General features: G+C 36.4%; 1 protein-coding gene across 1 annotated transcript in view; it reads right to left on the minus strand.

The window, feature by feature from the left end:
* LOC146136733 (WD repeat-containing protein 19-like) overlaps positions 1–13,887 on the minus strand; it is a 67,402-nt gene that overhangs the window by 896 nt on the left and 52,619 nt on the right. Inside the window, exons 25-26 of the mRNA XM_083396000.1 lie at positions 13,648–13,798; positions 12,386–12,515 (exon numbers count right to left, since the gene is read on the minus strand). Coding sequence (XP_083252126.1) covers positions 12,386–12,515; positions 13,648–13,798 — 281 coding nt within the window. The remainder of the gene's footprint in view (positions 1–12,385; positions 12,516–13,647; positions 13,799–13,887) is intronic.

Genomic DNA, 13,887 nt, shown 5'->3' on the forward strand with positions numbered 1-13,887 from the left:
ATATTCCTGTGGGTAGGCATGGGCGTAGCGTGAGGGGGGATGTATCTAAGAGTCTTGACACCCCCCTTCGAAATCTCAGTAAACAATGATCAAAAAACTAAAACCGTGATTGCTGTGATGCTACATCGGCACATTGCACCTTGCATTGCACTCATTGAAAACACGTCGGTGCTTATCGCCGCAACCGCCTAATCACCGCTCGTTATCTTTGTTTCATTTAGCAGTTCGCCTGTCACCGACTCAAGTTATCTCAAACACATAACAAAAATATATTTTATTGTTGAAACGAACAGACTTCTCAACGACGTAGAGAAAACAGACGTGTAAGCTACAACAATGTGTATTTTAAACAAAATTAATTTATTATTTCCTGTATAATATTATCCACGGAGCAGTTAATTTTCCGGTGTACGTTTATTAGCGTTAAGCCGGCTAATCGTACTTCGCCGCAGATCGCTTTATTGAACGTTTTTATTAGCCTCAATCTCGAAAAGGAGTGCTCGGCCGTCTTAGTTGTAACAGGCAGAATTATTGCACTCTTTATATTATCGGTTGTTCTTCGTTTTTGTCAGGGTTTATAAACTGTCCGAAGCGGCAACGTTTGTAATGTAATTAGGTCACGCGTCTAAATCTAATGCGAAAGCAAAGTGTCACGCAAAACGCCGTTTTTCGTCTTTTCTGTGGTAGACCGTAAACGCAGGATAGTATTTCTCTTTCCTCATTCGTTCAGGTTGGATTACCGAGTGCGTATTTGACAATTAATACCCCTAAGATAAACCTCCATTTCTTTTTTTCTTGCTAAAAACGTCAAGTTAGGCAGTTAATGGTCCTCGCTGTTCGCTGACTGCGCTAATATCCGATGTTGGTGTAACAACCGCAATTTTTTAACAGGAAGAGTTTCCTAAACGGTGAACTCTGGCTGTCTTGCGCGTTTCAAAGTCGCCATTTTTATGTTGTAATAGTTACAGCAAATTTGTTCTCTGTGAGCATATTCTAAGACAACGTCTTTAGTGTAAAATTGACGCAACTTGTTTTCCCTCAACCGCAGCTTGTATTTTTCTGACTTGGCACACAGCTCGGCGCAGGTACTGCACTTATCGTGGCATAATAACACCCGGGGAAAATGATCTTCGTTTAGTTTTGTAGGTGGCGAAAGGCGTGCTTGTAATTTAGTGTAGTCCCGTATATGAAACTTAGGACACTGCGCTGCTGATAGACGAATTATGATTCTTGCAAAAACATTCACACATATTTCATGGTCATTCACACATATTTTCACGTTTAGTTTTTCGCCTAAAGTTAGCGATTGCACACTAAGCGATTTCGCAGCTGGCGCCGGGCATGAGTGTCAACGACGCACGTGTTCGCTTTTGCTGGACGTTAATTGTCTCTGGTTAGTGTTTTATGACGTCATAGAATCACTGTCACTATTTTATGACGTTATTATTCATTAACGTCAGACGTAAAATAGTGGAATTCCCTAAGTTGAAATTTCGGGACGACCCCCTTTGAAATGGTCACACTACGCGCATAGGTGTAGGGGTATAACGAGTTAAAAAACAAATAATATTTTAAAACATCGGAAGAGAATAGGTCTGCCCGTCTCTAGTAAAAAGTAAAAAACAAGAGCGCAAAAATTGGAACTTTATAAGTGCAGTACAGCTAGCATTCCGGGTATGACCGGAGGTCGTGAGTTCGAAATTCACTGCAGGCTAGTTGTTTTTCTATCATGCCTTGCTTGCATCATTGATCGACAGGTTCGGTTAGTCTGCGATGGCTTTAGGTGTACAATGGTGTTTGGTTTGATTCTTTCCCATGCGAAAGGGAGTGCTTGTCAATAACATTAGAGCCGGAAATCAGTATTAAATTCTGCCGTTTATTTCGGTTAACTGAAACCGATATAATTTAAGGTTTAACCGCCGATGGTTGCGCCTAATTGTATAAACGCAAGTGTAAGTTTAGATAAAGGCCTGTGCTGACACATTCATAGTGACTGCTTTAAGACTAGGTATGTAGAACGGCGTTTTTTCGGGCGTATTCTATGCAGCATATTATTATATTGCATATAACAGTTCATGTTTTTAGTTAAGAACAAACACACGACAATGCTTTTTTATTTTGCTGCATTGTACTCACTACATGGGCAAAATATGAAGTTTTGGCCTCAACCAGATGTTTTATGCTTCATTTTTATGTTTTTTATGTAGTTATGCATGACAGTTTACACAGCTGCTTCAAATGGCTAAACAATATACTAGCATTCGTTATTCTAGATTGGTAATCTAATATTCCAGAATTCTACTTTGAACATCCCTAGTAATCAAGTTGGACTATATAGAGACAAAATGTATTGCATTCTCGGCAAGCTTTCGCACAACCGACAACTGTGCCCTATCTGGTACTTAAACCTGATGAAGCACGGTTGTGCGAAAGCTTGTCGAGAATGCAATACAACTCGTCTTTATATTATGCAGCCCGATTAGCTTATATTTGGAATTAAACAATCAAGGCCACTTACAAACGTCAACATTTTACAAAGCCAACAATAACAACAGTCGTTAGTGTTAACTGCAAACAGCCAACAAGGTAAACAAACTATACACTGATCTTAGGGCTTTTTTGCAATATGTCGGAAGTATAAGCGTTTGCCGTAACGTTCGTCCATATGAGATGAATACAGTCAATTGCTAGGTTATAATGAATGCATTTAATGAACGTACTGATTCTGCAGTAGTTAACATGGCAAGATTTATGGAGATCGGCCTAGACTGGAGCAAGATTTCTCCAAAATTACGAAGACATAGCTCATGTGATTAAATCTGAATTTATTCATGCCTATGTTTTGTTCACTTATGAAAAGTTCAGTGAAGAGAATTTGGTCGCCATAGTTTCGCTGTAATACTTACGCGTAGTACTTGGGTGGCCTCGAAAAAGTTTAAGGAACACTGAGTTAAACGATAGAATTAATGGTTCAAACTGGCAAATAGGCTACATTGCGTATAAAGGTAGATATTTCTTTGTGGCGATGGGCGCTGAGTAATGCATAATGCACATGTTTGGTACTTTTGGTATTGGAATACTGGCCCTTACACCACCCGAAGCCAAAATCATGTTATACTTTGAAAATGATATGAACGCACTGTTACGTGTTTATCAACACAGTAAACACCTAAATTTGTTAATTGTCACAAGCATATAATCTCAAAGTTCCACTATCATTAGGAGTTATTACGAATTGTTAAATAGGTTTTAGGACGGCGATAATTCTAAAGTGTTTTTGTATTTCGAAATTAATGTAGTTATTGTCTGTTCCTTTCTATCTTTTTCGCGTATTTTACCAAGGTTTTATTTCGGTCATTTAGAGCATACAATGTTAATGTACCCTGTGCGTGCGAGCGAAATTCGCTGCCAGAAGCGATGGTCACTCGGGCGAGATAATTGGGCGCCCAGTCCCGCGTACTGTTTACTTAGAAAATTCCTGCTGGCCTAGTCTGCAGGTCTTTAAACGACTGATGGACTTTTGTGTTTCTAACTTACCAACTTGGCCAGAAATAGAATTGTTAGCGTGATGACTTTGCTAAATTGTATTGCATTTTGTGCTATATATTTGAGAACGATTCGGTTCTAATATGCCAGTTTTGATTTGTGGTTATTGCAGTAACATGTTATGATTTGACAATAATATTGTAAGTAGATTTGTGTAATGCCGATATTAATGCTAACTCTTGTTTGTGATAGTTATTAACGCTCATCTTTTACACTTAACCCAATATATACTAAAGAGATACATTTGTGTTGTTTGATTATTCCTAAGGACAGAATAGAATTTATAATTACCCGGATAGGACTCACTCAGCGACTTTAGGTTTTGTTACTTATTAAACGAATATAGGATACTACCATAAGTTTCTCAACATAACTAAAAAGTCGCTACATTTAATTGGTGCCCCGAGTCTTTGGTTGTTTTGCAACTCAAATTGGAATTCGGGGAATATTGTGCAATTGAAGGTTGATGTTTTTGGAAAACTTTTGGATAAAAGTGCGAATATTTCGTGGTTGTTGTGTTTGTTAAAAATTGGTTGATTTTTGTTTTTGTTGATTTTTATCACTCTGTTTTTGCAAAGTCATGGAAAAGTCAAGTTCAATTTTGTCATCGCTAAATAAGTCTAGTGTGTCGAGCGATCATTTGCCAAGCGTTTCAATGCAGGAACAAAAAGTTCAAAGTTTGATTGCAGAATTCGAGCAAAGCAATCTCGTTGTTTGTTAAAAATGTTTTTGGACAGATTTTTGGAAATCATTGATAAGAACTAGAACGAAAGAAAAATTGTTCATATTGTTTTAAGTTTTTTGAGTTTTTGTAATAAAGCAGTGATTTTTGAGTTAAGATTGTTGTTTAAAATATAATTTGGAACATTTTTGCGTTGTTGCAGTTTGGAAATTTGAGTTTCAGAATAAGATATGATAGAAACAAACGATGACGGGAATTCCATCTGACGACAATAAGACAGGGATTGTCCTCTTAAGACTTAAATGTCTGATACTCGCGGGCGAGTTTGAAAACGTGACAAATTTAAGAGCGGTTGAAGCCCTCTAGATGTCTGACGAGCCGTCGTTTTTTTGAGAAGGGATAGATTTATGCCCCTTTAGAAATGAGGTCGTGGACAGGTGAAGGGTTAAGCCACCTGACGACTAGATTAATACATTAGGTCGTGGACAGGTGAAGGGTTAAGCAACCTGACGACTAGATAAAAAAAACGTGACAGCTGTAGATTTGTGAATTTTGTATAGTAGAGAAAATGCTCAAACAGGTTCTTTTGCATCCTGAAAGTTTTGACCTAAGGCCTGATCAACCTTTTGTAAAAGCGTAGGGAGCAAGCGAAACCTGGGCAATATAAAAATATAAACTGATATTAAAAAAAAAATATATATAAACTGTATAAATGTACGATAAATGGATCTTTGTTTCGGGCATGACGGAGTCGCTGACCCCGTGTGTCCATGATATAATCACTTGTTTTGTTTGACAGTTTTCGTCTATGAAGAAGGTTTTGTTTTCAGAATAGGGGTGGTTTCAAATTTCAGCACAGCAGCCTGTAATAAAATGTGACGGTCGTCGGTGCGTCAAGCTTTCATGCGTTAAAGATGAAAGCAAGAAAAATTCTAAGTGCGATGCTCGAATCTCACTTTCATTTGACTTGCGACAGCCTTATACAGGTCGCACGAGTTAAAGACTTCCTTTTCAGACATTTTTGTCATCTTTAAGTCAATTGCCAGAGGTGGACTAAAGTTCATCATCATAAGGGAAGTACAATGCTACAATAGACAACGTCAATTGGTCAAATTCCAGTTGGGTGAAAACAATAAACGGTGTCATCAAGACAGCAAATATTGCATGTGAACAAATAAAAATTCAACTATTTTTGATTCTAGAGAATGGTCAACATATGAATAAGCTTTACATGGTGATGTTAAAAGCTATCGATTGAAAATTATGAAGATAGATATATTTGCTAGCGGTGTTGATTTTAAAGGAATAAGGGATAAATAAACATTTACGCTGGGAATTTAATGTTTAAAGAACAGCTTGAAAACTTGTAATTTTAATCGTGTTTTGTTTTTTGCTTAATAGAAGTTCTGCTTAATGTTTAAATTATTAAATCTGTTGATATATTTCATTGGTAAAGGTAAAGAGTAACTTGTTTATGCAGAGTTATGTTAAAAATCATTGTGTTAATTCCACAATTAATATTTTCATGTTAAATGTTTTCTTAAATTTGCAAAAATTGTTTGTTTTTCAGAAGTATTCGTACACTTTGGAATAGTCCAGTGGACTACGCCGCGTCTAAACCACTGCAACCTGAACTAGTCGCTAAATTCACCAGGTTGCAGCTTCATTCATTTGCGGATATACTCACTGAGTATATAAAAACATCGGGACTTTGAGATTGCTTGGCAATAAACCCCCAAGGTTCGGTTGCAGTTGAGGTTGGCAGCTATACAGCTCAACCCTCAACCCTCAACGAACACAAGCCGTGAACGAATTCAAACACCAGTCGAGTGTACACTTCTACAGCAGCTGGTTCGAGACATTTTTGTCGCTTGAGGCCATCAGCGTTGGACGAACATAGCTTTGGCTCCCATTCGCTGAACAGGAGGCCATTCGTCATTTCAATTAAAGAAGTTGATCTCGTGTACAGTCGGAAACGCTGCAGGAATCTTTCGAAAAACCTACTCACGGTTTTCTCCAAATATGGAGCACGGGCTGCGACCATCGTCATGCTTTTTGTGCAACTACGGTGCACCAAGACATTTTCGTCCAAGAGACAATATCACATATTACGCGACATGTCAATATACATTTTCGGCGAAGGTCATTTTTGGATGGCAATAGTGTTACGTGTTTATCAACACAGTAAACACCTAAATTTGTTAATTGTCACAAGCATATAATCTCAAAGTTCCACTATCATTAGGAGTTATTACGAATTGTTAAATAGGTTTTAGGACGGCGATAATTCTAAAGTGTTTTTGTATTTCGAAATTAATGTAGTTATTGTCTGTTCCTTTCTATCTTTTTCGCGTATTTTACCAAGGTTTTATTTCGGTCATTTAGAGCATACAATGTTAATGTACCCTGTGCGTGCGAGCGAAATTCGCTGCCAGAAGCGATGGTCACTCGGGCGAGATAATTGGGCGCCCAGTCCCGCGTACTGTTTACTTAGAAAATTCCTGCTGGCCTAGTCTGCAGGTCTTTAAACGACTGATGGACTTTTTTGTTTCTAACTTACCAACTTGGCCAGAAATAGAATTGTTAGCGTGATGACTTTGCTAAATTGTATTGCATTTTGTGCTATATATTTGAGAACGATTCGGTTCTAATATGCCAGTTTTGATTTGTGGTTATTGCAGTAACATGTTATGATTTGACAATAATATTGTAAGTAGATTTGTGTAATGCCGATATTAATGCTAACTCTTGTTTGTGATAGTTATTAACGCTCATCTTTTACACTTAACCCAATATATACTAAAGAGATACATTTGTGTTGTTTGATTATTCCTAAGGACAGAATAGAATTTATAATTACCCGGATAGGACTCACTCAGCGACTTTAGGTTTTGTTACTTATTAAACGAATATAGGATACTACCATAAGTTTCTCAACATAACTAAAAAGTCGCTACATTTAATTGGTGCCCCGAGTCTTTGGTTGTTTTGCAACTCAAATTGGAATTCGGGGAATATTGTGCAATTGAAGGTTGATGTTTTTGGAAAACTTTTGGATAAAAGTGCGAATATTTCGTGGTTGTTGTGTTTGTTAAAAATTGGTTGATTTTTGTTTTTGTTGATTTTTATCACTCTGTTTTTGCAAAGTCATGGAAAAGTCAAGTTCAATTTTGTCATCGCTAAATAAGTCTAGTGTGTCGAGCGATCATTTGCCAAGCGTTTCAATGCAGGAACAAAAAGTTCAAAGTTTGATTGCAGAATTCGAGCAAAGCAATCTCGTTGTTTGTTAAAAATGTTTTTGGACAGATTTTTGGAAATCATTGATAAGAACTAGAACGAAAGAAAAATTGTTCATATTGTTTTAAGTTTTTTGAGTTTTTGTAATAAAGCAGTGATTTTTGAGTTAAGATTGTTGTTTAAAATATAATTTGGAACATTTTTGCGTTGTTGCAGTTTGGAAATTTGAGTTTCAGAATAAGATATGATAGAAACAAACGATGACGGGAATTCCATCTGACGACAATAAGACAGGGATTGTCCTCTTAAGACTTAAATGTCTGATACTCGCGGGCGAGTTTGAAAACGTGACAAATTTAAGAGCGGTTGAAGCCCTCTAGATGTCTGACGAGCCGTCGTTTTTTTGAGAAGGGATAGATTTATGCCCCTTTAGAAATGAGGTCGTGGACAGGTGAAGGGTTAAGCCACCTGACGACTAGATTAATACATTAGGTCGTGGACAGGTGAAGGGTTAAGCAACCTGACGACTAGATAAAAAAAACGTGACAGCTGTAGATTTGTGAATTTTGTATAGTAGAGAAAATGCTCAAACAGGTTCTTTTGCATCCTGAAAGTTTTGACCTAAGGCCTGATCAACCTTTTGTAAAAGCGTAGGGAGCAAGCGAAACCTGGGCAATATAAAAATATAAACTGATATTAAAAAAAAAATATATATAAACTGTATAAATGTACGATAAATGGATCTTTGTTTCGGGCATGACGGAGTCGCTGACCCCGTGTGTCCATGATATAATCACTTGTTTTGTTTGACAGTTTTCGTCTATGAAGAAGGTTTTGTTTTCAGAATAGGGGTGGTTTCAAATTTCAGCACAGCAGCCTGTAATAAAATGTGACGGTCGTCGGTGCGTCAAGCTTTCATGCGTTAAAGATGAAAGCAAGAAAAATTCTAAGTGCGATGCTCGAATCTCACTTTCATTTGACTTGCGACAGCCTTATACAGGTCGCACGAGTTAAAGACTTCCTTTTCAGACATTTTTGTCATCTTTAAGTCAATTGCCAGAGGTGGACTAAAGTTCATCATCATAAGGGAAGTACAATGCTACAATAGACAACGTCAATTGGTCAAATTCCAGTTGGGTGAAAACAATAAACGGTGTCATCAAGACAGCAAATATTGCATGTGAACAAATAAAAATTCAACTATTTTTGATTCTAGAGAATGGTCAACATATGAATAAGCTTTACATGGTGATGTTAAAAGCTATCGATTGAAAATTATGAAGATAGATATATTTGCTAGCGGTGTTGATTTTAAAGGAATAAGGGATAAATAAACATTTACGCTGGGAATTTAATGTTTAAAGAACAGCTTGAAAACTTGTAATTTTAATCGTGTTTTGTTTTTTGCTTAATAGAAGTTCTGCTTAATGTTTAAATTATTAAATCTGTTGATATATTTCATTGGTAAAGGTAAAGAGTAACTTGTTTATGCAGAGTTATGTTAAAAATCATTGTGTTAATTCCACAATTAATATTTTCATGTTAAATGTTTTCTTAAATTTGCAAAAATTGTTTGTTTTTCAGAAGTATTCGTACACTTTGGAATAGTCCAGTGGACTACGCCGCGTCTAAACCACTGCAACCTGAACTAGTCGCTAAATTCACCAGGTTGCAGCTTCATTCATTTGCGGATATACTCACTGAGTATATAAAAACATCGGGACTTTGAGATTGCTTGGCAATAAACCCCCAAGGTTCGGTTGCAGTTGAGGTTGGCAGCTATACAGCTCAACCCTCAACCCTCAACGAACACAAGCCGTGAACGAATTCAAACACCAGTCGAGTGTACACTTCTACAGCAGCTGGTTCGAGACATTTTTGTCGCTTGAGGCCATCAGCGTTGGACGAACATAGCTTTGGCTCCCATTCGCTGAACAGGAGGCCATTCGTCATTTCAATTAAAGAAGTTGATCTCGTGTACAGTCGGAAACGCTGCAGGAATCTTTCGAAAAACCTACTCACGGTTTTCTCCAAATATGGAGCACCGGCTGCGACCATCGTCATGCTTTTTGTGCAACTACGGTGCACCAAGACATTTTCGTCCAAGAGACAATATCACATATTACGCGACATGTCAATATACATTTTCGGCGAAGGTCATTTTTAGATGGCAATAGTGTTACGTGTTTATCAACACAGTAAACACCTAAATTTGTTAATTGTCACAAGCATATAATCTCAAAGTTCCACTATCATTAGGAGTTATTACGAATTGTTAAATAGGTTTTAGGACGGCGATAATTCTAAAGTGTTTTTGTATTTCGAAATTAATGTAGTTATTGTCTGTTCCTTTCTATCTTTTTCGCGTATTTTACCAAGGTTTTATTTCGGTCATTTAGAGCATACAATGTTAATGTACCCTGTGCGTGCGAGCGAAATTCGCTGCCAGAAGCGATGGTCACTTGGGCGAGATAAGTGGGCGCCCAGTCCCGCGTACTGTTTACTTAGAAAATTCCTGCTGGCCTAGTCTGCAGGTCTTTGAACGACTGATGGACTTTTGTGTTTCTAACTTACCAACTTGGCCAGAAATAGAATTGTTAGCGTGATGACTTTGCTAAATTGTATTGCATTTTGTGCTATATATTTGAGAACGATTCGGTTCTAATATGCCAGTTTTGATTCGTGGTTATTGCAGTAACATGTTATGATTTGACAATAATATTGTAAGTAGATTTGTGTAATGCCGATATTAATGCTAACTCTTGTTTGTGATAGTTATTAACGCTCATATTTTACACTTAACCCAATATATACTAAAGAGATACATTTGTGTTGTTTGATTATTCCTAAGGACAGAATAGAATTTATAATTACCCGGATAGGACTCACTCAGCGACTTTAGGTTTTGTTACTTATCAAACGAATATAGGATACTACCATAAGTTTCTCAACATAACTAAAAAGTCGCTACACGCACTTTGGGTTTTATCGCGAGGATTAAGTTAGAAACGAGTAGCGAAAAAGTGAGTGATTACGCTAGATTTGAAATATTCTTGTTTTTTAATTTAGTTAATTTTTAAGTACACACATCGGTAATGTAGCTTCAATATGAATTACAAAGTCAATAGGTGAAGTAAATCGACATTATCTTCAGTAAGACGTCAATACGTACTTGCATCCATCATCAGTTATAATTTTAATGGGGCGTCCTGAGCGCAATCTACACAACAAATCACTATATGAAGTTATTTTATTGAGTATCCAAATTAAAGGTTCGTATTTCTTTTCACGTCTCAGCAAAGTTACCTCTATTGGTCTGCTAATAAGCGAGTAGAAAACCTTTACCGCATTAAGTCGTATACTATCATCTACCAGTGGATCAGAAGCTATCTACTGCTCGGTTTAAAGGCGGAAGAAGTAAGAATGCAACTAGGCTGAACATCTAAAACAGTCGGATCGGTGAAACTTTCAAGTATGTTTTCAGACTTATTTTTAATAGTTTAACGTTTTATTTATATGTCAATGTCTTGGAAGTTGACTTGCTCGAATTTTGACTTGACTCGGACGAAGCTTTGAAATGACTTAAGGCCGAGTTTAAACTTTTGAAAAAGGTAAACTTGTCTGATTAAGAGCAATAAACTAATATACAAAATAACAAACACGTAACATATAGCAAGTAAATTGTTCTACATGTAAAAAATGAGATAAAAATAACCCAGTTTTATAAAAATAATTGCTTAATGGAAACATCTCAAATGCAAGTATTTTTTTAAAAGACGTAAGTCAAATCAAGCCATTTTACCTAAAAGACTAGAGTCCAGTCAAGCCATTTAAAAATAGTGACCTAAGTACGCTAAAGTCAAGTCACAGTCACTGATCAGTCAGCGACAGACTTTAATGATTAAGGTCAGCGAAAAGTCAAGAGTTGAACAAAACCTTTATCTCAGACGAAATCCGCGTAAAACAAAGCACAGTTGCGGGCATAAAAGTCCAGCTTTATGGTGACAAACGAATCGCTTAGAGAAAGGGGGGTCTGGCTATACTGACGATTTCTAAGATGTATGGCCGTTGCTCTGCGTGACGTGTTTGTTTAAAGAAGATATTTATAGTTGGAAGATAGATCAAACCTAAATGCGATAACGATATATTAAAAATATCAAAGGACATACAGATACAGTATTATCAGGTATCATTTTAAACGTTTCGAATAACTCCTTGTTTTGCTTTCGACATATTATCGTAGGGTAAGCAATTGAAGTTGTATAATGTATAGACGAAAATAAACATCATGATGTTAGATTGACTAATCTACGTTCTCAAAATGGTGAGAACATAACAAAGTTTTTTTCTAGTAATATATAAACCTGAAACTAAAAAGAGTCGGAGAATTAAAATGTGAACTATAGGGATATTGGGTGCTTGGTAATTTATTCCGATACCGATACTCGATACTTTTGACGAAGTATCGCGATCCGATCTGATTCCAAATGACGTCATTACTAAGTTAAAACAATCAAAAACGTTTAAAAACATTTTCAAGGTTTTTAGGCAAAAATTGCTTTAGAGTGAACAAGTTTATTCGTCCCAGTGAGAAACCGATTTTTTTGATAAAATTTCACTCAAGTTAGGCGTCGCTACGAATAAATTGATATGTGCTGGTTAGGGGCTTTCTCAGGCTATTTACATTTTCTTTTGTGCGAGAAAGCTTATTCATGTTTCACTTTAAAAAAAAAATATTTTCCAAGAAAATTAACGTTCAAGTCAGTTAAACATTGGATCCCATTACATGGCTGTAATGCGCAAATTAATATGGTTTAAGGTCGTGAACCCCCCTAGTATCGGACGAGTACCGATACTACCACTTGGCACCGGGTATCGGGCCCGATCCGATATTATCGGACGTGTAGAGTTACCACCCACCGTTGCGATGCAGTAGGGCACCTCGTTCCTGCATTGATGGCACATCAACTTCGTGTCTGTGAGGTCACAAGCGCAGTACGGACAAGGGGAAGTACCCTCTTCATCTTCGTCGGGATTATTTCCGGTTTTTCTTCGTGAAAAAAATATAGGAGTAATGGAATGTGGAAATGAAATTTAGGTATTTTATCTTTATGGGGCGTCGTGGTACATGAATTTAAGGATTTTGTTGTTGTTTCTTTACTTTAAAAGATTTATTCCGTTTTCAAAGATGATTTGTCGTTTTTTGGGTGTTTGAAGAAGATGTTACTCTTTTTTGTGGAGTTTAAAAACTTTTTTTTTGTTAATTCGTTTCGTTTTTTCGGAAGAGAATATTTTTGGGGTTTAAAAACCCAGTTCTTTAGGAAATTAAAGCTTATCTTTTCACTTGGTACCATTTTTTTGTTTGTTATCACATTTTCCTTTTAAATATTATGACATTATTGCAACTAGGAAGTAAAAACATATGATTTGCTAATTTGAAAATTGATGAGTTCATTTCTAGTTTTGAGAAATAAAAAGACATGGCGCCGTCTTGCTTTTATTTGGCAAATAAGCATTTACGTAGAGATTTAAAAGATAAGCTGTTGTATTTCAAAAAGAAAAAAGGACAAACAAGTATTTTAGAGTTGCATAAATACTCACAGGGCTGGCAACCGCCTTGGCACTTTTTTACGGAAAACATTTTCAAATTATCCCATTCTTTGTTTTAAATATTACCACGTTATTGTAATTACGGAGTACAAAATGTATGTTCGTCCCATTTATTTTCTGGTGAATTTGTTTTTGAAGAGTTAAGATCTTAAAACTCACCTAGCGATATGCTCTATCATTTTCTTATTATGCGCCGTTGTACATGAATTTAATGGTTTGGTTGTTGTTTCTTTACTTTTTTAAAGGATTTTATAACTTTTTAAAAGACAATTCGTCGTTTTTTGGGTGTCAATTTTATGGATTGAAACTTTTTTTTTATTTTATTTCGTTTTTTTAGAATTTAATTTTTGGACTTTAAAATTTTTATTTTTTAGATTTGAGCTTAACTCTTTTTGACTTGGTACTAAATTTTTGGTTGTGATTCCATTTTTGCCTAAATTTAAGTTATTGCAACTCTGAACTAAAACATATGTGTCCCATTTAATTTCTGGTGAATTTTTTAAGAGTTAAGAATGTTCGTCCCATTTAATTTCAGTTGAATTCTTTTTTAAGAGTTAAATTCTTAGACTCACCTTACGATATGCTCGATTCTTTTCTTGTAACTCGGGTCAATCTTGTTCCTGTACTCAGGTCGCATGAGTAGCGCCGAGTACTCGTACCCAGATCGCTTTAGGTTGGCTCGGTTGCACTCGATCACTGTTGTGGTAAGGATGGGTACGATGTCTGCGAGTAACACGGGCGAGTTAGAAGCGAGTAGAGAAAAAACGAGTAGTTGAGCTACATTCGCATTTCAAAAAAAATTTTTTTTTTTT

This window comes from Ascidiella aspersa, chromosome 8 (assembly GCF_963924565.1).
Source record: "Ascidiella aspersa chromosome 8, kaAscAspe10.2, whole genome shotgun sequence".
In the NCBI taxonomy this organism is placed as follows: Eukaryota; Metazoa; Chordata; class Ascidiacea; order Phlebobranchia; family Ascidiidae; genus Ascidiella; species Ascidiella aspersa.